The 27024-nt window shown below is 35.9% G+C and overlaps 1 protein-coding gene across 1 annotated transcript; it reads right to left on the reverse strand.

Moving 5' to 3' along the window:
- Window positions 1-474: 474 nt before the first annotated feature.
- LOC132350425 (prostate tumor-overexpressed gene 1 protein homolog) lies at window positions 475-26624 on the reverse strand. The gene is made up of 2 exons (XM_059899620.1): window positions 26472-26624; window positions 475-999 (listed from the first exon to the last, which is right to left on the reverse strand). The coding sequence occupies exons 1-2, from the start codon at window positions 26622-26624 to the stop codon at window positions 673-675; spliced, it is 480 nt and encodes a 159-aa protein (XP_059755603.1). The 3' UTR covers window positions 475-672.
- Between the last annotated feature and the right edge of the window lie 400 nt (window positions 26625-27024).

The raw sequence follows: 27024 nt of genomic DNA on the forward strand, positions 1-27024 counted from the left end.
ATGCATGCTTCCTCTTTCATCTGAATTCAATTTAAGAAAATGTGATCATTTTATATAGCATGAATTTTTACTTCCTTCACTTCATTTATTATATTTTACTGTACCCTGGCAACAACTTTGGCATTATGTGTCTTCCTATATAACTAGACTTAATGATGTATATGGACTAACAGTCATATAGGACAACAATACAATGAGTTAGATACTCTTATTAAGCCCATTGTACAAATGGGGAATTGAAGGCACAGGGAAGGCAAATAACTTGCTCAAGTCACAACTTACATTAAGTCACTACTTGGATTAATTTTCTATTGTTACCATAATAAATTATCACAGCTTAAAACAACACTTGCTTATTATCTCATAGTTCTGTAGGTTAGAAGTCTGACACAGGTCTCACTGGGCTAAAGTCAAAGTGTTAGCAGGACTGTGTTCCTCACTGGAAACTCTGGGAAAGAAGTTTTTTTTTTTTTTTTTTTTTTTTGCTTTTAAAAGATTTTATTGGGGAAACGTACGAGGGTGGGGACTGTCCTTGGAGATATCTCAGGACGCTGTCCTCCATCTCACTGGGCAGGTGCAGCCCCCACGGGCCTCTGCTCAGAAGCATCTGACCAGTCTCGGCGGGGGCCTCGTCTGTGGCTCCTGGAGAGGCCCAGCCCGGGGGGGTGGCCACTACCCCCCCATCCCTCGCTGCTGCTGCTCCTGCTCCAGGTTCCGCTGTAGGACCTGCTGCTGGTTGGCAATGACGCGCCGGATGCCGTTGACGAAGTTGCTCTGGTCGTGGGGGATGAGGCCGATGAAGATCTTCTTCTCGGAGGAGTACAGGAGCATGAGCACACGCACCTCGCACGAGGCCTTGTAGGAAAAGTGCACGCAGCCCGCAAAGCCGTTGTCCATGATCCGGCACAGGCTCTTCAGCGTCTCCAGGTCCTTGGTGAAGTGGAACTGCACCAGGCGGGAGTTCCGGAAGAGCGGCACCAGGGTGGCCAGCAGCTGCTGCTAGCCTAATTCAGTTCCTTATAGTCGCAGGAATGAGGTCCTTGCTTCCTGAATGGCTATCAGCCAGGAGGCAATCTTTACTCTAGAGGCTGCCATCACTCCTTTTCATGCTTTCCATGAGTTCATAAAGGCCTCTCTCCAGACCTTACATATGGCCCCTATCTTTCAGAACCATTAAAGGTGCTGCAAATCCTTCATAAGCTTGGAGTTTTTCACTCCTTCTCTGATTCCAGCCAGAGAGCGTTCTATACTCATGTGATTAGATTGAGTTCACCTAGATAATGCAAGATAATTGCCCTATTTAAGGACCAATAACCTTAATTACGTATGGAAAGTCCCTTTCCCTATGTAATGCAACCTATTCACAGGTTCCAGGGATTGAGTGTGGACATTGTTGGGAAGGCCATTATTCAGCCTATTATTCAATTTTTATATTAGTTTTAGTTTCAACTACCCTGATAAACCACTTAAAGGTAATTTATTAGAGTAAAGATAATCTATTCCAATTTAATTAGTAGCAAGAATGTTAATTCAAAGTGGTTACAACTACATAAGAATAACGCAGACATAGGCAGTTTTCCCATGCTCATTTTTTCTGTTCCTCTTAACAAGATTCCCAGGAAAAGTTTCATATATGGGGCAGGGGGAGAAGATGAAAGAAGAAAAGAGGCAGTAACTCCTTAGTCAAGAGGCTAGGACCCTCAAATTTCCCATATCCTTCTCTGTGTTTGGTATATCCTGAACAAGAAGGTAGGGGGAACAGTATTTACTTCCTCAGAAACTCTCTGACAATTAAATACATTTCTTTCTATGCATTTGTCCTAAGTTTTATCATTACAGACTGCTGTACCAAAGAGTGTCATTCATTCAATTACTCTTTCTCAACTGCTGCTGGAGAATTATGTAATAATGTACCAATGAAGTATAAAGCCCTTTCTTTATATAACTATCAGTCATAGATAATGATTTACAAAACTACAGGAACTCATCCCAATTAATGATCCTATTCACTCTTGGTTTATAAATTATCCACAAAAGGCATTTTAATTAATTCAACCTGAGTGATCATCAGAAATAAAATCTCGAACCGGGGTTGGGGTTCCTTAATATGTTTTATTCATTCTATTGACAAGGTCTGAGATTTGATGTTAATAAGCCAGAAAAAGAGATGTACATAATAAGAGAAGGCTGTGAGTGACAACAGAATATATGATAAAAACAGATGGTGAAAGGATTGCAAAGGAAATGGTGATCAATTAATACCCATGGAATTTCTGGTTATTTGAAAGACAGCAATAAGTAAATAGCAATAAGAAGCTTATTTTAGAGTCTGTAAGGCTGAAAATTTTCCACTGTATTTCATGGTTAAAATATTTTAGTTTTCAAGCCATTTTCCCTCTTGAATTAAGTTCTAGGAAGGAAATACTATTTTTTCCCACCGCTTGTCTTTTTTAATAGGTGTTTCATGGATTTCTTAAGAATGACATGTTATAATGTACATTGTATAGCTATGGAATCTCCAAAGCAGAGGCTGTAAGAGATTTTGAATATTTGAGATAGCATCTACGAATGCACACATTATGTTTACATAATGTAAGTAAATAAACAAAAATCCTGTAATACTGCACTTGGTCTGGGGTCCAGAAAAAAAAATTTATGTCACTAAAACACTGCTCCTAAATGCATGTAATACAGGAGACACCTAAATATATACGGCAAATATTACCATACATAAAAGGAGAAACTGACAATAATACAATAATATTTAATAAGGGACCTCTAACATCCCACTTACATCAGTGGACAGATCAGACAGAAAATCAATAAGGCAACAGTGGTCTGAAATGACACAATAGACCAGTTGGTCGTAATAGACATCTACAGTACATTCCATCCCCAAACAACAAAATACACATTCTTTTCAAGCGCACACAGAACATTCTCCAGGATAGATCACATGATAGGCCATAATACAAGTCTCAACAAATTTAAGAGAACAGAAATTATATCAAGCATTTTTTCCAACCACAACAGTATGAAACAAGAAATCATTACAGGAAGAAAAATGGGGAAAGTACAAATATATGGAGACTATACAACATGCTACTGAAAAACCAATGGGTCTGAGAAGAAATCAAAGAGGAAATCAAAAATTACCTTGAGACAAATGAAAATGGAGACACAACATTCCAAAAACTATGGGATGCAGCAAAAGCAGTTCTAGAAGTAAAGTTTATAGTGATACAGGCCTACCTCAAGAAACAAGGAAAATCTCAAATAACCTAACCTTCCATGTAAGGGAATTAGAAAAGGAAGAAAAAACAAAGCCCAACATCAGCAGAAGGAATAAAATTAGAGAGGAAATAAGTAAAATAGAGACAAAAAAAAAAAAAAAAAAACAGAAAAGATCAATGAGAACAAGAGTTGGTTTCTTGAAAAGATAAAATTGACAAACCTTTAGGCAGGCTCATCAAGAAGAAAAGAGAGAGGAACCAGAAATAAACCCAACATTTATGGTCAATTAATCCATGACAAAGGAGGCAAAAAATTTCAGTGGAGAAAAAACAGTCTCTTCAATAAATGGTGCTGGGAAAACTAGACAGCTACATGTAAAAGAATGAAATTAGAACATTTTCTCACACCATATACAAAAATATACTTCAAATGGATTAAAGATCTAAATGTAAGACAGGTAACTGTAAAACTCCTAGACGAGAACACAGGCAGAACATTTTTCAACATAAATCATACCAATATTTCTTTATCTGTCTTCTCATATAAAAGAAAGAAAAGCAAAAATAAACCAATGGGACCTAATTAAACTTAAAAGCTCTTGCACAGCAAAGGAAACCATCGACAAAACAAAAAGACAACCTACTGCATGGGATAAAATATTTGCTAATAATATGACTGATATGGGGTTAATATCCAAAATATATAAATAGTTCATACAACTCATATCAAAAAAATAAACTACCCAATCATGAAATGGGCAGAAGGCCTGAATAGAAACTTTTCCAAAGAAGATCTATAGATGGCCAACAGGCACTTGAAAAAAAATGCTCAACATCATTAATCATCAGAGACATGCAAATCAAAATCATGATGAGACATCACCTCACACCTGTCAAAATGGCTATCATCAAAAAGTCTACAAACAACAAATGTTGACAGAGATGTGGAGAAAAGGGAACCCTAGAATACCTTTGGTGGTATTGTAAATTGGTGCAGCCACTACAGAAAACAGCATGGAGGTTCCTCAAAAAATTAAAAATAGAACTACCATATGACCCAGCAATTCCACTCCTGGCTATCTATCCAAAACAAACCAAAAACACTAATTCAAAAAGATGTATGCACCCTAATGTTCATAGCAGCATTATTTATAACAGCCAAGATATGAAGTAACCTAAGTGTCCATCAACATGTGAATGGATAACACACACACAGACAATGGAATATTACTCATCTATACACACACACACACACACAATGGAATATTACTCATTTATAAAAAAAGAATTAAATTCTGTGATTTGCAGCAATGTGGATGGACCTAGAGGATATTATGCTTAGTGAAATATGTCAGAGAAAGACAAACATTCTATGTTATTGCTTATATGTGGAATCTAAAAAATAAAACAAATGTATATAACAAAACAGAAACGACTCACAGATATAGAGAACAAACTAGTGGGTAGAGGGAAGTAGGGAGGGGCAAGATAGAGGTAGTGGATTAAGAGATACAAACTACTATGTATAAAATAAATAAGCAACAAGGATATACTGTACATCACAGGGAAATATTTATGTTATTTTGTAATAACTTTAAATGGAGTATCACCTACAAAAATATTAAATCACTATGATGTATTCCTAAAACTAATATAATATTATAAATCAACTATACTTCAATAAAAACTATCAAAAAGGAAATAAGTTATGATTTAAAAGCAACAACAAAACAAACAAAAAACACTGCTCCTCTACTCATCTACTGGGCATAGATCTAACTTTGCAAGATCTACCAAATCCCCATTATTAATACTATTGGTTAATATGGTATATTCCTATATGATAGAATTGCTGTTTGTTTGTTTTTTTTAAATGATACAGGACATATCTTAGGATGTAGCTCATCCAATCACTGGCACAGCCCTGAAAATAAGTCTGGTCCCTGGAATGGAGCTTGTGGAATGTTTCACACTCAGCTGAAATTTATGTAAAGAAATACCAGCCCAGCAAAATCATGTAATAAATACAGAGTTTTTTGTGACCCACAGTAGATGGTAACTCTAACCCAAAGAGACAAATGGCTCAGGGTGGACTCAGTGCTGATTTAGTGCTAATCACTATAGGGCCCTAGTTCTTAATTTCTTGTGTCTTTGCTAGGGATTGGGTCTAGAGAGTATAGGAAAGCAGATTATCAAAGGAGGGAACCAAAGCGTCCAGCAACTGAGCAAGCAAGGCCATTTATAAGGGTCATTGTAAAGTTTCTCAAATTAGGCATGCCAGAATTCCTATGATGGCTTTGTAAAAACGCAGGTTCTGGCTCATCACCCAAACTGACCCTCTAGATTATTTTTTATAAAGAATCATAAATCATCTGAATATTATATTTTGGAAAAATGGTTACTGGTTAGGAAGTAGTCTTTGGAAACAGACAGACCCATAATTGTATTTCAACATCTCCATGTCCTAGTTGTGTGATTTTTACCAAGTTACTTAAATTCACTAAGTCACAGCTTAACAGAACAAATGGTAATAAATTCTATCTCACAAGATTAAATGAAAGGATAGTACATGTCACATAGTACATACTGAATATTTGCTCACAGAAAATAAGCACCCTTATTAGAGCTGAGAACGAGGCAAAGCCTGATGATAGGTATTAAGGAAATTACTATGCTTCATCCCCTCATTCTGAGTGGTAAAATTAAGGATATCACTTAGTTTTGAAAAATTAACAAACTTTTTATAATATGCTATAAACATTAGATCAAAGAAGTTTAGTCTTTGGGTGTAGTTTAATAAGTCAGAGAGCTCATGTAATGCTTGTTTCCTTTATTTCTGAAAACGACAAAGGGGGAGTGAGTTTATAGCTAAAGGAATGATAAAATGCAAATTCTGTGGGACTTGATATAACAAAATCTGGTGGGTATAGATATCTGAACTATAAAGAAAAGAAACAGCAGAGCTTCACAGTTCTAGAATTCACAGTTCTTCCAAGTTCTAGAGTTTATGGTATTTTCCAAAATAGTATTTCATATCTAATATTTTATTTGCTCATATTTAAAGAATAGAAAGAGGCTCAAACTTAAGCTACAACAGATGTTTCTGCCAATAGGAATAGCCAAAAACAGAGTACAGAAATAAACAGAAGTGATTATATTACAACATAGAGGAATTTAGAAGGTTGACAATAAAAATTTAATATTCTCAGTAAAAATATTAGTACTTCAATTAGCTTTCACTATCTGTACAGAATCAATGCTACTTTTTACTGAGCATTTTCAGGTTCTTTAATTATGTGAACCTGTTAATGATGCAGTAAACCTTGCATAGTTTTTCAGAAAAGAATCTTTAACTTCTTATCTACATTCAAAGTAAAGGGATGTTAGTTATTTGGGGGTCTAAAGAAAATCTAACCTCTAATTAACATTAAAGACAAAAAATCCTTCCCCACTCTGTCCATTGTAACGTATTTTCCAGTGTAATATTTACTCTTTAAAATGTGTAAGTTAAAACATACCTCAAAATATGAAGTTTAAATATATGGCAATAAGGATTGTCCATTCTATGAAGCAGATTCTCAGTATTAACTCATAATTACTCATGTTCCTAAATTTGCCAACAAATCAAGCAACAGAACAAAATTTACAAAAATAAACATTATTGTCTGAAGCATTTATATTCTAAATTGTAAAACAGCCAAAAGGTTAAATTAGTCAAATATATGACTCACAGTTAAAGAAAAGGAAAATGAAATATATGGAAATTCATGTAAAATGAATTCAGGCACACTGTATTATTCCAAAGTTGAAGAAATTTGCATTTCTTTATTAATAGCAAAGGCAAATATTGGAACTGAATTGTAAATTAAAAAAAAAAACTAGGATCAAAATTAGTAAAGTACATGACTTGTAAATTATACATTAAGTCCATGTAACCTCCTAATAGATGGGGATTCCAGAATAAGTCTTTTCTTAATTTATTTTAATGTAATTTCCATGGTCAAAGTGCTAGGAAAAGGTCCATTTTTTTTTAATTGTAGATTTTAAAGTTCTGGAAAAGGGAAACTGTTTCAGTAAATGTTTTTATTTGAAGAATATAAGGATTTCTTTAAATAAGATTTTCCTGTATATAATTAAAATAGCCAGACCTCAATGGTTCTTTGTATAGCTACTTCTGTAATGTTTCCTTCTTCTCCATGAATCTCTCAGCTTTAGGATTTTATGTCCTCACACTACACTATGTATTATCAGTGCTTGTTGCAGTCATTTAAGATCTCCAAGTCATTTCTCTTTATGCCTTGAGAATTTTAGCTCTTGGCTCACTGTCATCTCTTCAAACGTATCGTGTAATGAAGTGTGGTGACTTAAATTTTCATACAGACAATCCTTCTATACCTTGACTTCTCCTCCCTTGACCTCCTCTCCTTCAGTGACCTTGTCATCCAGCCTATCTCAGCCATTCCCTTACTAAGCATACTTTTGTGGTGAGCCAGATATCCTAGATTATGCTGTGTTAACAAAGGTCACCAAACTGTCAGTGGCTTAACGTAAGAAAAGTTTATTTCTCACCCCTGTAAAATACTGTGAACCCACAAAGTTCTCCAGGGCAACTGACTTCTACATGGTTATTAAATGTTCCAGGATGCTTTAACCTTGCCTTGTGGCCAAGTTCTGCCCATCTTTGGCTTAGAAGACAGTGGGCATTTATTACATTTCATTTGTTACACTATTTATGATCATTTCAATGTGTCCACAACTACAGCTTGAGTAAGGAAAATAAAGAATGGAGAAATCTGTTTTTTAAATGCACCCAACATGGGAGTGACCCTTCTGGTCTCATTTCTTTGACCAATGCAAGTTACATGGACATACTTAAACTCAAGGAGTGTGAAAGTGGAATCCTCCTATATGGTTGAATTTGAGAGCAAACAGTAAATACGAATGAGTACTAGTTTATTATATTATATGTATTATTATATTACTTCACTGAAACATACTTGAACATGTTTTTTTCTAATAACTAAATATATTCTATCCCCAATTTCATTTTCATATATTCCATCCCCTGATACAACTTTTTATCTTCCCAGTTCACTCCCTCTAGTACTCCAACTGTAACAATTCTTCAACTCCATCAAGACCTACCATCCATTGCAAAAACTACTTTTTCACTCTCATATCCTCTCATCTTCTTATATCACTTCTTAACCCTACAAGATTAATGCGTTCAGCATTATACATAACAAATTACCTGGGTGCATACTCAATCCCCATCCACCATCCTGCTTTCTTCATTATACTTGAGTGGGAAAAAACAAACTGGTTAAATCCAATTCTCAACCTACTCTGCATCTGCATCTGCACCTGCAGAGAGAACAGAGCTGACACGTTTATTACTAAATGTACTAACAGTAACCTCATAGTGCTTAGGACTGCTTATCATTCTTACTACTTTTCCATAGTTTATTCATTCTTCTAAGACAACCACTTCATAATTTCTCCCTCAAACTTTCACCACCTCCTACCTAATCTTCATTTTCACTAGATAACATCTCAGGCCCCAGAGCAATAATTTAGCTTTAATTATACTTTGTGAAATAGATCATGCACACATATGAGGAGATAAAGCAGATAAACTGTCCACTGAAGGAATTAGGGGTCCTCTGAAGAGATAATACCTTACCACCCACCACTCTTCTCTCCATCTCTTTGCACATGTGTCTATATAGTCTTCCTCCCCTCTTTTACCACCAAGCAGCTGCCTCTGCTCTTCCTAAGGACATATCCTCCACTTGTTCTTTACATCTCATTTCTTATTTAAGAACTTTTGTCTATATACCTTCTCTTAACTCTACATCTCCTGCTAACTCCTGTCCTATTTGTTTGTGTTGCTGTATTACTGTTCCTTTTTAAATTAAGCTTCTCCGATAGTTATCTATACTTATTTTATCCTATTCCACTCTGTTCTTTCTCCCTTGAGCATACTACAATTAAGCTTTAATCCAAACATCCACCAAAACTGCTCTTGATCTTCATGCTGCAAAATAAAGCATTTATTTCCCAGTTCTTGTTTATACATCCTCTGTGGGATTTAACAGTTGATCATTCCATCTTCCCTGAAATACTTTCTGCATAGGGCTTGCAGAATATATTCCTCACTGCCACCTACCTTGCTATCTATCCACTCTTCATTCTTCTACTTTGCTGATTCCTCCATGTCTCCCCAACTTTCAAGTGATGGAATGCCTCAGGTGCCTCTGTGCTTGGTTTTTTTTTTTTTCTTCTATCTACACTCTCCCTTGGCAATCTTATGCACGCTCATGGGTTTGAATAATATCTGTAGACTGATGCTCCCAAGTTATTTTTCCAACCTGGACCTCTCTCCTAAACTCCAGGCTTTAAAAGAAACTGCCACCTTGACATCCTAGAGAAGTCAAAAAAAAAAAAAAATCCTGGACATTTAATCTCTACCCTAGATATGTTCATCCACATTGTTATTTATCTCAGTAGAACTCCACCTATCAATTCATCAGGTCAAAAATAAAATTACAGTCACTCTTGACTACTCTCTTTGTATTACATTCTACATCTAACCTATCAAAATATTCAGTTTGCCCTACCCACCAACTACTATATTAAGTATCTATTTCTCACTACTTTAAACACTTATCCTGCCCCAAGCTTTTCTTACCAAGATCATGGGAGGGGAATGTGGGGTAGAATATGGAAGAAGGAGAATAAGGAGAAGGAGAAAAATCATCATCTATGCCCTTGTTTTGAGACCACATTAAAATCAGGAGTGGTAAGCTGTGATAGTGGTTGCTATGGTTGTATTAGTGCAGGTGAAAAGCAAGAAGAGAATGGAAAAAACAATCTTCTTGCAATTCAGGGATCTGGGCCTTGCCTTCCTTTCAGACATTTCCCCCCCCTCCTCTCTTCCTATTTCATCTGCTCTAACCATCATGGACTTCTCACTACACCATGTACACAGTCAGCAATCTCTACTCTCAAGGTTTTGGTCCCAAAGGTTTCTTCTTTCCAGGAGACTATTCTTCCAGTCATTTATGTGGCATTCTACCTCACTTTATTCAGCTTTATATTCAAATATCACCTTATCAGTTGTGCTTTTCCAGATGAATTATCTAATTTAAAACATCTTTAATTTTATCTACTTGCCTGTTTTTTTAAGCAACACCTGGCATAATATTCTATATTTTTTGTGTATTTATTTGCTTAAGGCATTTTCACTCAAAGAACAGCTCACTGAGAAAGGGACTTTAATAATTCACCACTGCACCACCGGTACCCAGAACAGTGTCTGGCACATATTGAGCACCAAGTCAATATTTACTAAAATGAAAAAAAATAAACTATGAATCCATTGTTAGCATTTTTGTTTCATTAAAAAAAAAACAACCTGGAATGATCAGGAACTTAGCAATATGGTTCATCTGCATAAATCAGGAGTCTGCAAACTATGTCCAAGAGGTCACATTCAGCCTGATTCCTTTTTTTTGTAATAAAGTTCATTGTAATACATCCATGCTTATTCATTTACCTTTGTCTATGGCTACTTTTGGGCTATGCCAAGAGACTTTATGACCTGCAAAGCATAAAATATTTACCACCTGGCCCTTTTTAGAAAACATGTGCCAAGCCTTGGCCTAAACTGTAAAATTCTGGCTTAATTTCCTTTTTTTTTTTTTGGTACCACTGCCTTTATATATTTCTAGTCACCTCAAAGCAATGCTGAAGTCAACAGAAACTTTTATTAACTTTGAAAAAGGGAAGTGGAGATAATTATGAAGAACTCACTATAAGCTGTTCAACTTCAGAAGAAGTAACAAATTATGTTTCTCTTTACCATTACTTCCTATCACTTAATCAGGCATTTTTTATGAGGTAATAGTGATTTATAAAGAAAAGCTCTGGGGATTTTTACTTAGAACAATATTGTTTGAATGAGAGCATTTTGTTTAATTTTAATTTTTTCTTCAGAGAGTTTCTTGACAAAATCACTGCATTTCATACACACAAATAATAGACATCTCATGAAGACTCTTTCTCCTTGGAAAATCTTTGCCTTTTATTGGATAGATGGGCAGGATGCTGAAATGGAAAGGGGGAATCTTTCCTAGCTAAATTCAACTTTATTGTATTGCCAGTCACCAACTTGGGCTAATTTTCTGATATAAAGATTTCCCATTAAGAAATCTAGGCAAGATACATATTTCTTATTCTCTATTTAATTGGTGGTGCTCAGAATTTAAAAAAAAAAAAAACAGATTTAATCTTTATCCTACTTATGTGATGTAATTAAAACAATCACACATGACTCTAGCCTGAAATAAATAGTTCAGTCCTCAGGGTCAGACAAACCTGGGTTAAAAGCTTTGTTCAGCTAGTTAACGGTCAGAGACCCTGAGCATATGGCTTGCCTTTCGGATGGTGGATAACAGCCTACATATAGCTATAGTGAAGATTAAGGCCCTTTAACACATTGTTGGTATGCAATAAATGAGAACTCCCTTCTCAGTTATATATAAAACAAATGTTTTAAGTCCTATCCGTGCACATTTTCATGAATTCTTAAGGACAAGTAATGCAGCAGATGCCTTCAGTGAACCCCGGATCCTTGGCACTTACTGCTCCCAGGCACAGTGTTGGTTTCTCATCACAAGTACCTACAAATTTCTAAATGACTCCTCTCCCTGACTAAAGGAGCTGCTTAGTTTTTTTGTGCAGGTCAGAATACAGGCGCTGACAATTTGTCATCTACAGGAGCAGTGGTGTGCTGGTGTCATGTGTACCAGTGTGCAAATGCTGGCTGGTAAATTTTCAGGGATTTTACAACTTGGTTCTTAAATACAACATTATTAAGAATTAAATTATATAAACTTACAATTAAATAAATTACATTAAAAACAAGAGTAAAATATGCTCAACACTCATCAGTTTCTAATTATTTTACACTTTACTATTATCTATGCTTTTGAGGTTCTTAATGTCTTATTTGTATTTGTAGGGTGGAGATTCCATATAATGGTGTGCTACTGAGCATCTCCTTTCAATCCCACACTCAGTGATGTCATGCTGTAATCTGAAATTGGCCATAGTAAGAGTGGTTCCAACACAGGTGAAAGATCCTAGAAATCAGGACTACTTGTTCAGAGAGATGACTGTTAAACATTTACCACTGCTCAACGCTCAACCAAAAAAAAATAGGGGTTAGTGGATAAACACCCAAGCTTTCCACCTCCTCAGTTGGGGCAAATCAGGGATGAATTCTATATTGTTTCCCAGACATTCCAGAGGATTGAGTTCCAGAAGCTCACAGGGATAACACAAACATTAATAAAGGGAAGTGATATTGATGAAATCTCAATGGTGGTTGTCATTTATAAATTAGTCTTGATAATAAGAGATATTATAGAAGTGGATTCTCTAGTGTAAATTGGCAGTAAGATTCCAGTATAGCAGTGGACAGTTGGCAGTAATTAACCATCAGAGGCAAGGAGGAAATAATTACCATAATAAGGAACAAGACCAAAGTGGCAACTAGGGAGCCCTGACATGTAGCAATCTGTTGTAATGGGAATTAGAACACGAGGTGATATAATTGGGCATCCAATGAGACTGTTGCTTGGTTTATATAATGAAATGCAGCTGGGCAGAAGGCTGACAAAAGCCCTTGCCCAGTTTCCAGATGTGAATCAGATGTCAGACTCAATGACAACGGATTAGAAGTTGTCTCTTGAACAAATTAAAAGGTTTTCTTGAAAAAGTAACCTATAATTTCACAGCAAGAATATGTAGTACCTATTCCACCAATCCTTCTTCAAAAGGATCTATGGCCATTTCAAGAGTAACTATATTGTGGGGAAAGGGCCATACCAAGATGATTTAGGGACTGGTGATATATTGATACAGTATCCGAGCTGACCCTGCTCTAGGTGATGTGGAGCATCACAATAACCCCCATGTTAAAGTGGGGGCCTAGAGTCACTAGACGATAAATGAAGTACTGGCCCATTTCATTTTTACATAGAGCCCAATGGTTCACCCTGCGGTTATTTCCCCAATTTCTGAGTGTATAATCAGGGCAGCTGTTCTTAATTGCTGACAGAACCCTAAGATGGGTTCATTGAATTGTGGAATAAAAGGCATCATAATGAGGTCAAGTAGAAGCCCTTGAACTGCTACCTCACCACTCAACTGATTGAATCTCTTGAGAAGAAAATGGCAAGTAACTTGGATGCCCTGTAAGACAAATGTGTGCCAGAACATAATAGACAAACCATACAAAGATTCAGAGGCCTATCATAGTGGTGAAGATTTTAGATTTCAAAGATTCGTGGCATGTCAAGACATCCATCCAAGTTAATAGAAAATATTTTCAATGTCTTTTATATCTGTATTGATAATATTTTCCTCACTCCATCTTCTTTCTATTCTTCCTCCTCTACCTCTTTCCCTCTCCTTCCTCCTCCTTCCTTTTCTCTCTTAAGATTTGCAAAAATTTCTTCTATTTTAATTGTCTTTCCAAAGCATAAGCTTTGATGTTACTGATCCAACTAATTTTCAATGTTTTTCTTTACCTTCTTTCCTGTTATTATTTTACCAGTCCTTTTAGTTTACTTTCTTTCGGTTTGTTTTTTAATATTTTGTAGCATAATGAACCAAATGTTTAATAATTTATTTTCAATCTATCTTGCATTTTAAAATTTAATTTATGGCTCTATAATTTCCTTTGATTATTCCTGCAACCATATCTCATACATATGGCACTAGCTATAATTTCTACAATACTTGTAGTAGCTTTAGTGTTGATTTTTCTTTGTAAAATAAGACAGTTTGGTTTTGTTTTATATCTTTGTATTACTTTCCAAGTGAATTTGTTCTTGCAATAATTTTGTGGTTTCTAATTTTATTGCATTATGGTCATAATTCTGTCAGAAAGTATATGCTCTATAATATTTATAAGTTAATAGAAAAATGAACATAAACATTAAAAGAAAATACATAATGGGATTTTTTTTCCCTAGGTTTTTAACTGCATAACCTAGATATTTGCAGTCAGCGTTTCCTGAGGTAACTCCAGCTATGACAATTTTGTTTCATACAAAATTCAGTGCCAGTCTCCAAACCACCATGAAGCCATTGAAGCTTGTTCTAGGAAATCCGGAGGATTTCCTCTCTTACCTGTAGTTGCTCCTCCTCCCTGGCAGGCAGATATATCTGACTATTCCAGTTACTCCTCTCCTTCTCTTCTAACCATTTGCCATTTGGTTAACTCAGAGTTTACTCCTGAAAGTCTAATCTCTTTCATAATGCATTAGCACTTTAAAAATTTGACCCATTTCAGAAAAAAAAAAAGTTTCACTCATTTCATTTATTTCAGACCATTTCATTTATTTAAATTCTCTTGCAGCCATACTCTTTTTTTCTCTGCACACCTCAATCATATGTTAAAAACGATATATTTAGACAGTTTTACATAATAACTTTATTTCACTGTGATATACATTGTCTCTCTTCCTTCACTTAGGCCAAATCTCCTTAAAAGTAAGGGTGGACTCTAATTAAACTTAAAAGCTTTTGCACAGCAAAGGAAACCATAAACAAAATGAAAAGACAACCCACAGAATGGGGGAAAATATTTGCAAATGAAGCGACCGACAAGGGATTAATCTCCAAAATACACAAACAGTACATGCAGCTCAATATCAAAAAAAAACAAACAACCCAAGCAAAAAATGGGCAGAAGATCTAAATAGACATTTCTCCAAAGAAGACGTACAGATGGCCAAGAGGCACATGAAAAGATGTTCAATGTCACTAATTATTAAAGAAATGCAAGTCAAAACTACAATGAGCTATCACCTCACATGGGTCAGAATGGCTATCATCAAAAAATCTACAAACAATAAATGCTGGAGAGGGTGTGGAGAAAAGGGAACCCTCCTGCCCTGTTGGTGGGAATGTAAACTGGTACAACCACTATGGAGAACGTGGAGGTTCCTTAAAAAACTAAAAAATAGAGTTACCATATGATACAGCAATCCCACTCCTGGGCATATATCTGGAGAAAACCATAATTCGAAAATATACATGCACCCCAATGTTCACTGCAGCACTATTTACAATAGCCAGGACATGGAAGCAACCTAAATGTCCATCAACAGAGGAATGGATAAAGAAGATGTGGTACATATATACAATGGAATATTAGTCATGAAAAAGAATGAAATAATGCCATTTGCAGTGACATGGATGGACCTAGAGATTGCATACTGAGTGAAGTAAGTCAGACATTGAAAGACAAATATCATATGATATCTATTGTTTATATGTGGAATCTAAAAAAAAATGGTATAAATGAAGTTACTTACAAAACAGAAATAGAGTCACAGATGTAGAAAACAAACTTATGGTTACAAAGGGGGAAGGCGGGGAGGGATAAATTGGGAGATTGGGATTGACATATACACACTACTATATGTAAAATAAATAACTAATAAGAACCTACTGTATAGCACAGGGAACTCTACTCAATACTCTGTAATGACCTATATGGGAAAAGAATCTAAAAAAGAGTGTATATATGTATATGTATAACTGATTCACTTTGCTGTACAGCATAAATTAACATGACATTGTAAATCAACTATACTCCAATAAAAATTAATTTAAAAAAATTAAGGGTGAACTACCAGTACTAGTTACTTCCCACAATGTGAAACTTGTGTAGTACTTTTTATACTCTATGCTATTGCAATCTTTTCATACACATACATCTAACATAGTGAGAAATGTTTTCCATACACCATCATCTTGATTAACTATTAGAGTTATTCCTGGTTGATATGCTTTAAAAGGCACTCTGATTGGTTATCCGTGTTTTCATTTTAACATTTTTGATATCTTGGACATTTGAAAAGCGAAAAATATATTGCCCACTCTAATATACTAATTTGGTTAAGATAATTTATTAGTTTTCTGTTACTGTATAACAAATTACCACAAACTTAATAGCTTAAAAAAATAAAATGCAGAGAATGCGGATCATTCATACACTACTGGTAGGAATGTAAAACTGTACAGCCATTCCGGATAACGTTGGACAGTTTCATGTAAAACTAAATATGCAATTATCACGTGACTAGAAATTGCACCCTTGAGCATTTATCAGAGAAATTAAAAACTACTTTAGTAAGCTGAAAAATTCCCCCTTCCCCACCACAAGATATCTACATCCAAACCCTTGGAACCTATAAATGTTACCTTATTTGGAAAAAGAATCTTTGTGGGTTTGATTAAGTTAAGAATTTTGAGACGAAGAGGAGGCAATGTGACCACAGAGCAGAGATTGGAGCGATAGTTACAAATCAAAGAATATGGACAGCCACTCGAAACCGGAAGAGGGAAGGAATATATTCTTCCCTAGAGTCTCTGGAGGGAGTCTGGACCTGGTAACACCTATATTTTAACCCAATGATACTGATTTCATATTTCTGGACTCCAGAACCATAAGAGAATAAATTTCTGCTTTCTTAAGCCATCCAGTGTGTAGTAATTTGTTATATCAGCCACGGGAACTAATCTACTTACATACACACAAAACCTACACAAATATAGCAGTTTTATTTGTAAGTCGAAAACTGGAAATATCCCAGATGTCCTTCAGTGTGTAATGGTTAAACAAACTATATACATCCATACCACAGAATACTACTTAGCAATAAAAAGAAACTATTAATCCATACAACAGCTTGGATGAGTCTCATGAAAAGCATATTGACAGAAAAAAAGCCAATCCCAAAAGGTCACATAGTCTATGATTGTATTTATGTACCATTCCCAAAACTGACAAAATTTTAGTGGTTGCCAAGGGTTAGGGGGAGGGGGTGGCATGAGAGAGGTGGGTATGGTTATAGAAGAGCAACCTGAGGGCTCCTCCTGGTGATGGAAATAGTCTGTAACTTGACTGTGGTAGCAGACATAGAAGAACAAGTAAAACTAGGGAAATTTGAATAAGATCAATGGATTGTATTAGTGTCAATATCCTGGTTTTGATATTGTATAATTTTGCAAGATGTTACCATTTTGGGAAACTGGGTAAAAGGGTACGTGGAATCTCTCGGTATTATTTTTCACAACTGAACATAAATTTATAATTATCTCAAAATAAAAAGATAAAAAACAAAGAAACATTTTATGCTCACAGTTCAAATGTCCCGGGCTTGACTAGGTTCTTTACTCAGAGTATTACAAAACCAAAATCAAGGTAGTCAGCCAGGCTGTGCTCTATCTGGAGAATAGAGAATCTGCTTCCAAGCTTATTCAGGTTTGGGGCAGATTTCAGTTCCCTGAGGTTGTAGGACTCAAATTCCCATTTTCTTCCCCAGCTATTGGCCTCTGTCCCCTCTCAGCTCCTAGAGGTTCCTCCCATGTCATAGCTCCAGGGCCCCCTCCATCTCAGAACCAGCAATGACACATTGAATTCTTCTTGTGCTAAGAATATCTCTAATTTCTGCTACCAGATGAAGAAAGCACTCTAATTTTAAAGAGCCTGACTGTTTGCATTAGGCCTACCTGAATAATCTTGAAATAAATGATCATCAGTAACCTTAATTACATCTTCAAAATTCCTTTTTCCACATAAGATAACAATACTGGGACTGATCTTATCATAATGACAGATCTGTGCATAACAGCAAGAAATTTGGTTGGGGGTGCATCTTAGAATTTGGTCTACCACAGGTCCAAACCCTGGTTTTACCTATCTCTTTATTTCACTTGTTGACAATTTTATAACAGCATATTTAAGTATAAATACGTAAAACACTACAAATAGATTAGTATCTTCTGATCTATTTATCACAAATTCTTTTGAAAATAGTGCCTCATATATACTTCAAAATATATTAAAATATCTCAGAGTTGATATCTCAATTTAAATTTGGAATAGTACAAAGAAGAAATAAGAACTAGATAATAAATGACAAATCATAATAATGGGCTTCATGGTGATAGTGTAAGATAGGACTTGAGAGACCACAGTGCGTAAATTCGCCACCTCTACATAAACTTCTGCATGGAACTGACTTGGAAAGAAAAGCTATCATTGTCTGTTTGTTTTTAATGAAAATTATTACTGTTCAAACCCACATCAAAAATGTGGTTATAGGGCTTCCCTGGTGGCGCAGTGGTTGAGAGTCTGCCTGCCAATGCAGGGGACACGGGTTCGAGCCCTGGTCTGGGAAGATCCCACATGCCGCGGAGCGGCTGGGCCCGTGAGCCACAACTGCTGAGCCTGCGCGTCTGGAGCCTGTGCCCCGCAATGAGAGAGGCCGCGAGAGTGAGGGGCCCGCGCACTGCGGTGAGGAGTGGCCTCCACTCGCCGCAACTGGAGAAAGCCCTCGCACAGAAACGAAGACCCAACGCAGCCATAAATAAATAAATAAATAAATATTTAAAAAAAAAAAAAAAAAAAAATGTGGTTATAAACTTTCTTTTCCTCCAAACGCTCTTTTAGGTACCTTAGTTTATTTTATGTTATATTAAGCACAAAAAGTTAAAATTTACATATTAATAGTCTTGCCTCAAAGATCTCAAAGGTTAAAGAATAATTACATTTGTACTAAAGAAGTTGTTAAGTATATAACTCAGAAAAGAAAAAAAAAAGGGGGGGAGTATTTGTTTGCAGTTCATCAAGCTCTAATGGTCCCATATATCAAACACAAAAGTTCTGTGTTGCTCAACCAATCTTCCTCTGATGCAGAAAACGGCACAACCAGTGGGGAAAGAAAAGAGAATTCCTTTAAGCCTGTAAATGATATGGACATTATTTTTCCATTATTAAGATGGAAACGTCTTCTCAGAATCATTGAACAAATGGAAAATAAAAATAAAAAGCAGCTGTTCTTGGAAAAAGCAAAATTTCTAATTCATTTTGAATCAGTTATTGTGCAGCACTTGGGAAAAGGCTCTGAAAATGCTACTTACATTAGCACTCAAACAGAAAATCAACTTATATTAAGAAAGCAGGGAGCGCCTTGGGGGCAAATTCACCTGAGATTCATGGTGCATTACACAAACATAACTAATGAGACAAGAAAAATTTTTGCTATAAAATATGGGGGAAAATGTCTTTGCTACTTAGCCAGATATTAAAAAACTATATCTCATAACTTTGAGACATTGCCAGTTGGATGGGCTGTTCTAAAAATGGAAACTATAAGAACTGTGTTTCTAGATCTCTGCCAGGCGGCAAAGTCCATCTAAAAAAACAATAGGAAATCAGATGAACAAAATCATACATATTAGTTAATGTATTATTAATGAAATTATCATTAAAATATAGTTTTAAAAGTTTTTTAAATCGTGTGTATATTTTCTGAATTTAACACCTTAGTATTTTCCTTTCTACTATAAAGAACCTGTGACTTTTTATTTCCTCTCAGTCTTCTAAAATGCAATTGCCCAAATATTAACAATTTTACCACATTGGAGGCAAGATCTGAATACAGATCTCCCTCGTTTCAGGGTTTACAGCTATACTTTTGATATGCTACTTTTCTCTCCCCCTCTTTTGTCCTTCTCTCAATCTCCTCTTATTCTTTCTCCCATTCTCCTACCATTCCCCATACCATATCTGCAGTACTTCTCCAACCCACATATCAAAATGTGCTGACTGTGTGTTTCATTTCCCCAGGAGACTATTGGGGAATTGATGTGCTCACTTAATCCACTAATTTATTTTAAGCCAAAATATTGCTATAGTGGAACAAGTCATTAGGGAAATCAAGGCAAAAAGCCAGAACAAATAGCAAAAGTACTTTTGGATTCTTGCTATGGGGTAAAGAACTAAAATATATGGGTGAAGGGTGTTACTCAAATGTGAAGATGAAATGTGCTGCTTAATTTTCCTGTGCTAAGGTCACACCTATCTCCAGTCAAAAAGATAAAGATCTATAGATAGAAAAGGTAGCAAAAGATATTACTGATCCCTATCCCCAACCCTGATAAGAGGGAATCCAACCCATATAATTGATGATGCATATTACCAGCTATAACAGCACTGGATCCGTATGTAAATTCAACAATGAGAAGCCTGTTAGTCACAGTACTTTGACTTGATCTACATGGATATACTGTTTGAAAAACACCTTTAAATATATCTAAATATATTCTACAGAAAAAATTTAATAAATTCATGTTTACAATTTTTTCCATTTAATACATGCTTTATTACTTAGGATACTTTTAGTCCTTGAATACATTGCCCAAATTCTTTTTTTTTTAGTGTGCAGGATGTTTACTGAGGAGTGCTCTTGGAATCTACAAATATGGAAGGGAGGGTATAAGATTTTGGTCATTAGATTTAAGCTACCCTAAGAGAGGTGTCATTAGATTTAAGCTTTGGTCATTAGATTTAAGCTACCCTAAGATAGGGTATTAGATTTAAGCTACCCTAAGATAGGTGTCCTTGGTGAGACCATTCTCTGCAGCTGAGGGAATCCCAAGGAATGATAGCTAAAGCTTTTCTCCTGACAGTAGGCCCAGCAGCTGGATAGACAATTCCTTCCTATATGGAGGACCCAGGTGTATGAGCTCCATGCTCATCACTGTCATAACTTGAACCTCTTGATTCAACTTATTTGTTAATTAATTAATTTATTTTTTAACGTTTTTATTGGAGTATAATTAATTTACAATGGTGTGTTAGCTTCTGCCTTATAACAAAGCGAATCAGTCATACATACACATATATCCCCATATTTCCTCCCTCTTGCATCTCCCTCACTCCCACCCTCCCTATCCCACCCCTCCAGTGGGTCACAAAGCACCGAGCTGATCTCTCTGTGCTATGCGGCTGCTTCCCACTAGCTATCTATTTTACATTTGGTAGTGTATATATGTCCATGCCACTCTCTCACTTCGTGCCAGCTTCCCCTTCCCCCTCCCCGTGTCCTCAAGTCCATTCTCTAGTAGGTCTGCGTCTTTATTCCCATCTTGCCCCTAGGTTCTTCATGACCATTTTTTTTTTTAGATTCTATATATACGCATTAGCAAACAGTATTTGTTTTTCTCTTTCTGACTTACTTCAATCTGTATGACAGACTCTAACTCCATCCACCTCATTACAAATACCTCCATTTCATTTCTTTTTATGGCTGAGTAATATTCCATTGTATATATGTGCCACATCTTCTTTATCCATTCATCTGTCGATGGACACTTAGGTTGCTTCCATGTCCTGGCTATTGTAAATAGAGCTGCAATGAACATTGTGGTACATGGCTCTTTTTGAATGATGGTTTTCTCAGGGTATATGCCCAGTAGTGAGATTGCTGGTTCGTATGGTAGTTCTATTTTTAGTTTTTTAAGGAACCTCCATACTGTTCTCCATAGTGGCTGTATCAATTTACATTCCCACCAACAGTGTATAAGGGTTCCCTTTTCTCCACACCTTCTCCAGCATTTATTGTTTGTAGATTTTTTGATGATGGCCATTCTGACTGGTGTGAGATGATATTGCATTGTAGTTTTGATTTGTATTTCTCTAATGATTAATGATGTTGAGCATTCTTTCATGTGTTTGTTGGCAATCTGTATATCTTCTCTGGAGAAATGTCTATTTAGGTCTTCTTCCCATTTTTGGATTGGGTTGTTTGTTTTTTTGATATTGAGCTGCTTGTAAATTTTGGAGATTAATCCTTTCTCAGTTGCTTCATTTGCAAATATTTTCTCCCATTCTGAGGGTTGTCTTTTCATCTTGATTATGGTTTCCTTTGCTGTGCAAGAGCTTTTAAGTTTCATTAGGTCCCATTTGTTTATTTTTGTTTTTATTTCTATTTCTCTAGGAGGTGGGTCAAAAAGGATCTTGCTGTGATTTATGTCATAGAGTGTTCTGCGTGTGTTTTCCTCTAAGAGTTTGATAGGGTCTGGCTTTATATTTAGGTCTTTAATCCATTTTGAGTTTATTTTTGTGTATGGTGTTAGGGAGTGTTCTAATTTCATTCTTTTATATGTAGCTGTCCAGTTTTCCCAGAACCATTTATTGAAGAGGCTGTCTATTCTCCATTGTATATTCTTGCCTCCTTTATCAAATAAAAGGTGACTATATGTGCGTGGGTTTATCTCTGGGCTTTCTATCTTGTTCCATTGATCTATATTTCTGTTTTTGTGCCAATACCACATTGTCTTGATTACTGTAGCTTTGCAGTATAGTGTGAAGTCCAGGAGCCTGATTCCTCCAGCTCCGTTTTTCTTTCTCAAGATTGCTTTGGCTATTCGGGGTCTTCTGTGTTTCCATACAAATTGTGAAATTTTTTGTTCTAGTTCTGTGAAAAATTCCAATGGTACTTTGATAGGGATTGCATTGAATCTGTAGATTCCTTTGGGTAGTATAGCCATTTTCACAATGTTGATTCTTCCAATCCAAGAAAATGGTATATCTCTCCATCTATTTGTATCATCTTTAATTTCTTTCATCAGTGTCTTATAATTTTCTGCATACAGGTCTTTTGTCTCCTTAGGTAGGTTTATTCCTAGGTATTTTATTCTTTTTGTTGCAATGGTAAATGGGAGTGTTTTCTTAATTTCACTTTCAGATTTTTCATCATTAGTGTATAGGAATGCAAGAGATTTCTGTGCATTAATTTTGTATCCTGCTACATTACCAAATTCGTTGATTAGCTCTAGTAGTTTTCTGGTAGCATCTTTAGGATTCTCTATGCATAGTATCATGTCATCTGCAAACAATAACAGCTCTACTTCTTTTCCGATTTGGATTCCTTTTATTGTTTTTTCTTCTCTGATTGCTGTGTCTAAACCTTCCAAAACTATGTTGAATAACAGTGGTGAGAATGGGCAACCTTGTCTTGTTCCTGATCTTAGTGGAAATGGTTTCAGTTTTTCACCATTGAGGACGATGTTGGCTGTGGGTTTGCCATATATGGTCTTCATTATGTTGAGATAAGTTCCCTCTATGCCTACTTTCTGGAGGGTTTTTGTCATAAATGGGTGTTGAATTTTGTTGAAAGCTTTCTCTGCATCTATTGAGATGATCATATGGTTTTTCTCCTCCATTTCATTAATATGGTGTATCACATTGATTGATTTGTGAATATTAAAGAATCCTTGCATTCCTGGGATAAACCCCACTTGATCATGGTGTATGATCCTTTTAATGTACTGTTGGATTCTGTTTGCTAGTATTTTTTTGAGGATTTTTACATCTATATTCATCAGTGATATTGGTCTGTAATTTTCTTTTTTTGTGACATCTTTGTCTGGTTTTGGTATCCGGGTGATGGTGGCCTCGTAGAATGAGTTTGGGAGTGTTCCTCCCTCTGCTATATTTTGGAAGAGTTTGAGAACGATAGGTGTTAGCTCTTCTCTAAATGTTTGATAGAACTCGCCTGTGAAGCCATCTGGCCCTGGGACTTTGTTGATTGGAAGATTTTTAATCACAGTTTCAATTTCAGTGCTTGTGATTGGTCTGTTCATATTGTCTATTTCTTCCTGGTTCAGTCTCTAAAGGCTGTGCATTTCTAAGAATTTGTCCATTTCTTCCAGGTTGTCCATTTTATTGGCATATGGTTGCTTGTAGTAATCTCATGATCCTTTTTATTTCTGCAGTGTCAGTTGTTACTTCTCCTTTTTCATTTCTAATTCTATTGATTTGAGTCTTCTCCCTTTTTCTCTTGATGAGTCTGGCTAATGGTTTATCAATTTTGTTTATCTTCTCAAAGAACCAGCTTTTAGTTTTATTGATCTTTGCTATCATTTCCTTCATTTCTTTTTCATTTATTTCTGATCTGATCTTTATGATTCCTTTCATTCTGCTCACTCTGGGGTTTTTTTGGTCTTCTTTCTCTAATTGCTTTAGGTGTAAGGTTAGGTTGTTTATTTAAGATGTTTCTTGTTTCTTAAGGTAGGATTGTATTGCTATAAACTTCCCTCTTAGAACTGCTTTTGCTGCATCCCATAGGTTTTGGGTCATCATGTTTTCATTGTCATTTGTTTCTAGGTATTTTTTGACTTTCTCTTTGATTTCTTCAGTGATCTCTTGGTTATTAAGTAGTGTACTGTTTAGCCTCCATGTGTTTGTATTTTTTACAGATTTTTTCCTGTAATTGATATCTAGTCTCATAGAATTGTGGTCATAAAAGATACTTGATACGATTTCAATTTTCTTAAATTTACCAAGGCTTGACTTGTGACCCAAGATATGATCTATCCTTGAGAATGTTGCATGAGCACTTGAGAAGAAAGTGTATTCTGTTGTTTTTGGATCTAATGTCCTATAAATTTCAATTAAGTTCATCTTGTTTAATGTATCATTTAAAGCTTGTGTTTCCTTATTTATTTTCATTTTCGATGGTCTGTCCATTGGTGAAAGTGGGGTGTTAAAGTCCCCTACTATGATTGTGTTACTGTCGATTACCCCCTTTATGGCTGTTAGTATTTGCCTTACGTATTGAGGTGCTCCTATGTTGGATGCATAAATATTTATAATTGTTATATCTTCTTCTTGGATTGATCCCTTGATCATTATGTAGTGTCCTTCTTTGTCTCTTGTAATAGTGTCTGTTTTAAAGTCTATTATGTCTGATATGAGAATTGCTACTCCAGCTTTCTTTTGATTTCCCTTTGCATGGAATATCTTTTTCCATCCCCTCACTTTCAGTCTGTATGTGTCCCTAGGTCTGAAGTGGGTCTCATGTAGACAGCATATATACAGGTCTTGTTTTTGTATGCATTCAGCCAGTCTATGTCTTTTGATTGGAGCATTTAATCCATTTACATTTAAGGTATTTATCCATATGTATGTTCCTATTACCATTTTTTAAATTGTTTTGGGTTTGTTATTTTAGGTCTTTTCCTTCTCTTGTGTTTTCTGCCTAGAGAAGTTCCTTTAGCATTTGTTGTAGGGCTGGTTTGGTTTGGTGGTGCTGAATTCTCTTAGCTTTTGCTTGTCTGTAAAGTTTTTAATTTCTCTGTCATATCTGAATGAGATCCTTGCTGGGTAGAGTAATATTGGTTGTAGGTTTTTCCCTTTCATCACTTTAAATATATCCTGCCACTCCCTTCTGGTTTGCAGAGTTTCTGCTGAAAGATCAGCTGTTAACCTTATGGGGATTCCCTTGTATGTTATTTGTTGTTTTCCCCTTGCTGCTTTTAATATTTTTTCTTTGTATTTAATTTTTGATAGCTTGATTAATATGTGTCTTGGCGTGTTTCTCCTTGGATTTATCCTGTATGGGACTCTCTGCACTTCCTGGACTTGATTAACTATTTCCTTTCCCATATTAGGGAAGTTTTCAACTATAATCTCTTCAAATATTTTCTCAATCCCCTTCTTTTTCTCTTCTTCTTCTGGGACCTCTATAATTCGAATGTTGGTGTGTTTAATATTGTCCCAGAAGTCTCTGAGACTGTCCTCAATTCTTTTCATTCTTTTTTCTTTATTCTGCTCTGCAGTAGTTATTTCCACTATTTTATCTTCCAGGTCACTTACCCGTTCTTCTGCCTCAGTTATTCTGCTATTGATCCCTTCTAGAGAATTTTAAATTTCATTTATTGTGTTGTTCATCATTGTTTGTTTGCTCTTTAGTTCTTCTAGGTCCTTGTTAAACGTTTCTTGTATTTTCTCCATTCTATTTCCAAGATTTTGTATCATCTTTATTATCATTATTCTGAATTCTTTTTCAGGTAGACTGCCTATTTCCTCTTCATTTTTTAGGTCCAGTGGGTTTTTACCTTGCTCCTTCATCTGCTGTGTTTTTCTTTGTCTTCTCATTTTGCTTAACTTACTGTGTTTGGGGTCTCCTTTTCGCAGGCTGCAGGTTCATAGTTCCCGTTGTTTTTGGTGTCTGCCCCCAGTGGCTAAGGTTGGTTCAGTGGGTTGTGTAGGCTTCCTGGTGGAGGGGACTAGTGCCTCTGTTGTGGTGGATGAGGCTGGATCTTGTCTTTCTGGTGGGCAGGTCCACGTCTGATGGTGTGTTTTGTGGTGTCTGTGACCTTATTATGATTTTAGGCAGCCTCTCTGCTAATGGGTGTGGTTGTGTTCCTTTCTTGCTAGTTGTTTGGCATAGGGTGTCCAGCACTGTAGCTTGCTGGTCATTGAGTGGAGCTGGGTCTTGGCACTGAGATGGAGATCTCTGGGAGATTTTCACCATTTGATATTATATGGAGCTGGGAGGTCTCTTCAACTTATTTATATACATTTGTAGAGAGTTCTTCTGGCATTCTTCCAGGATTCTTGTGGACCTCTCTTTCTCCAAACTCTGGAACTCCACACTCCAGAGGCCCTCCTTTGGACATGCTGCCTTTCCCCTTCCGTGCATCATTGCCCAAGTTCTTGAATGCCTGGACCATAGTTTTTCCTGTTTGTTTATGATAACTTTTTCCCATTATAATTTTTCCAGTTTCATTCAAAATAAGAATAGTGTAGCATATCAATTGTTTAGAAGTGTGTATACACCTTTCAAATAATATACATTATGTAAATGATGTTTTAACTTGATATTCTTAGATTATTAAGCTAATATATTTTTCCATTAAATGTTATAATTTTTGAACACACTTTTTATTGAATATCAATAGAATATACATATGGAATCATGCATAAGCCATGAGTTCAGTTTAATAAAATTTTCACAAAGTGAACCCACCAAGTAATCAATAAAAAATCATAACTATTATCCCAAAAATCCTCCTATGCCCCTCCTACTAATTATGCCTCTTTTCCCAAAAGGTAACCACTATACTAATTTAG

Source organism: Balaenoptera ricei, chromosome 16, assembly GCF_028023285.1.
Source record: "Balaenoptera ricei isolate mBalRic1 chromosome 16, mBalRic1.hap2, whole genome shotgun sequence".
NCBI classification, from domain to species: Eukaryota; Metazoa; Chordata; class Mammalia; order Artiodactyla; family Balaenopteridae; genus Balaenoptera; species Balaenoptera ricei.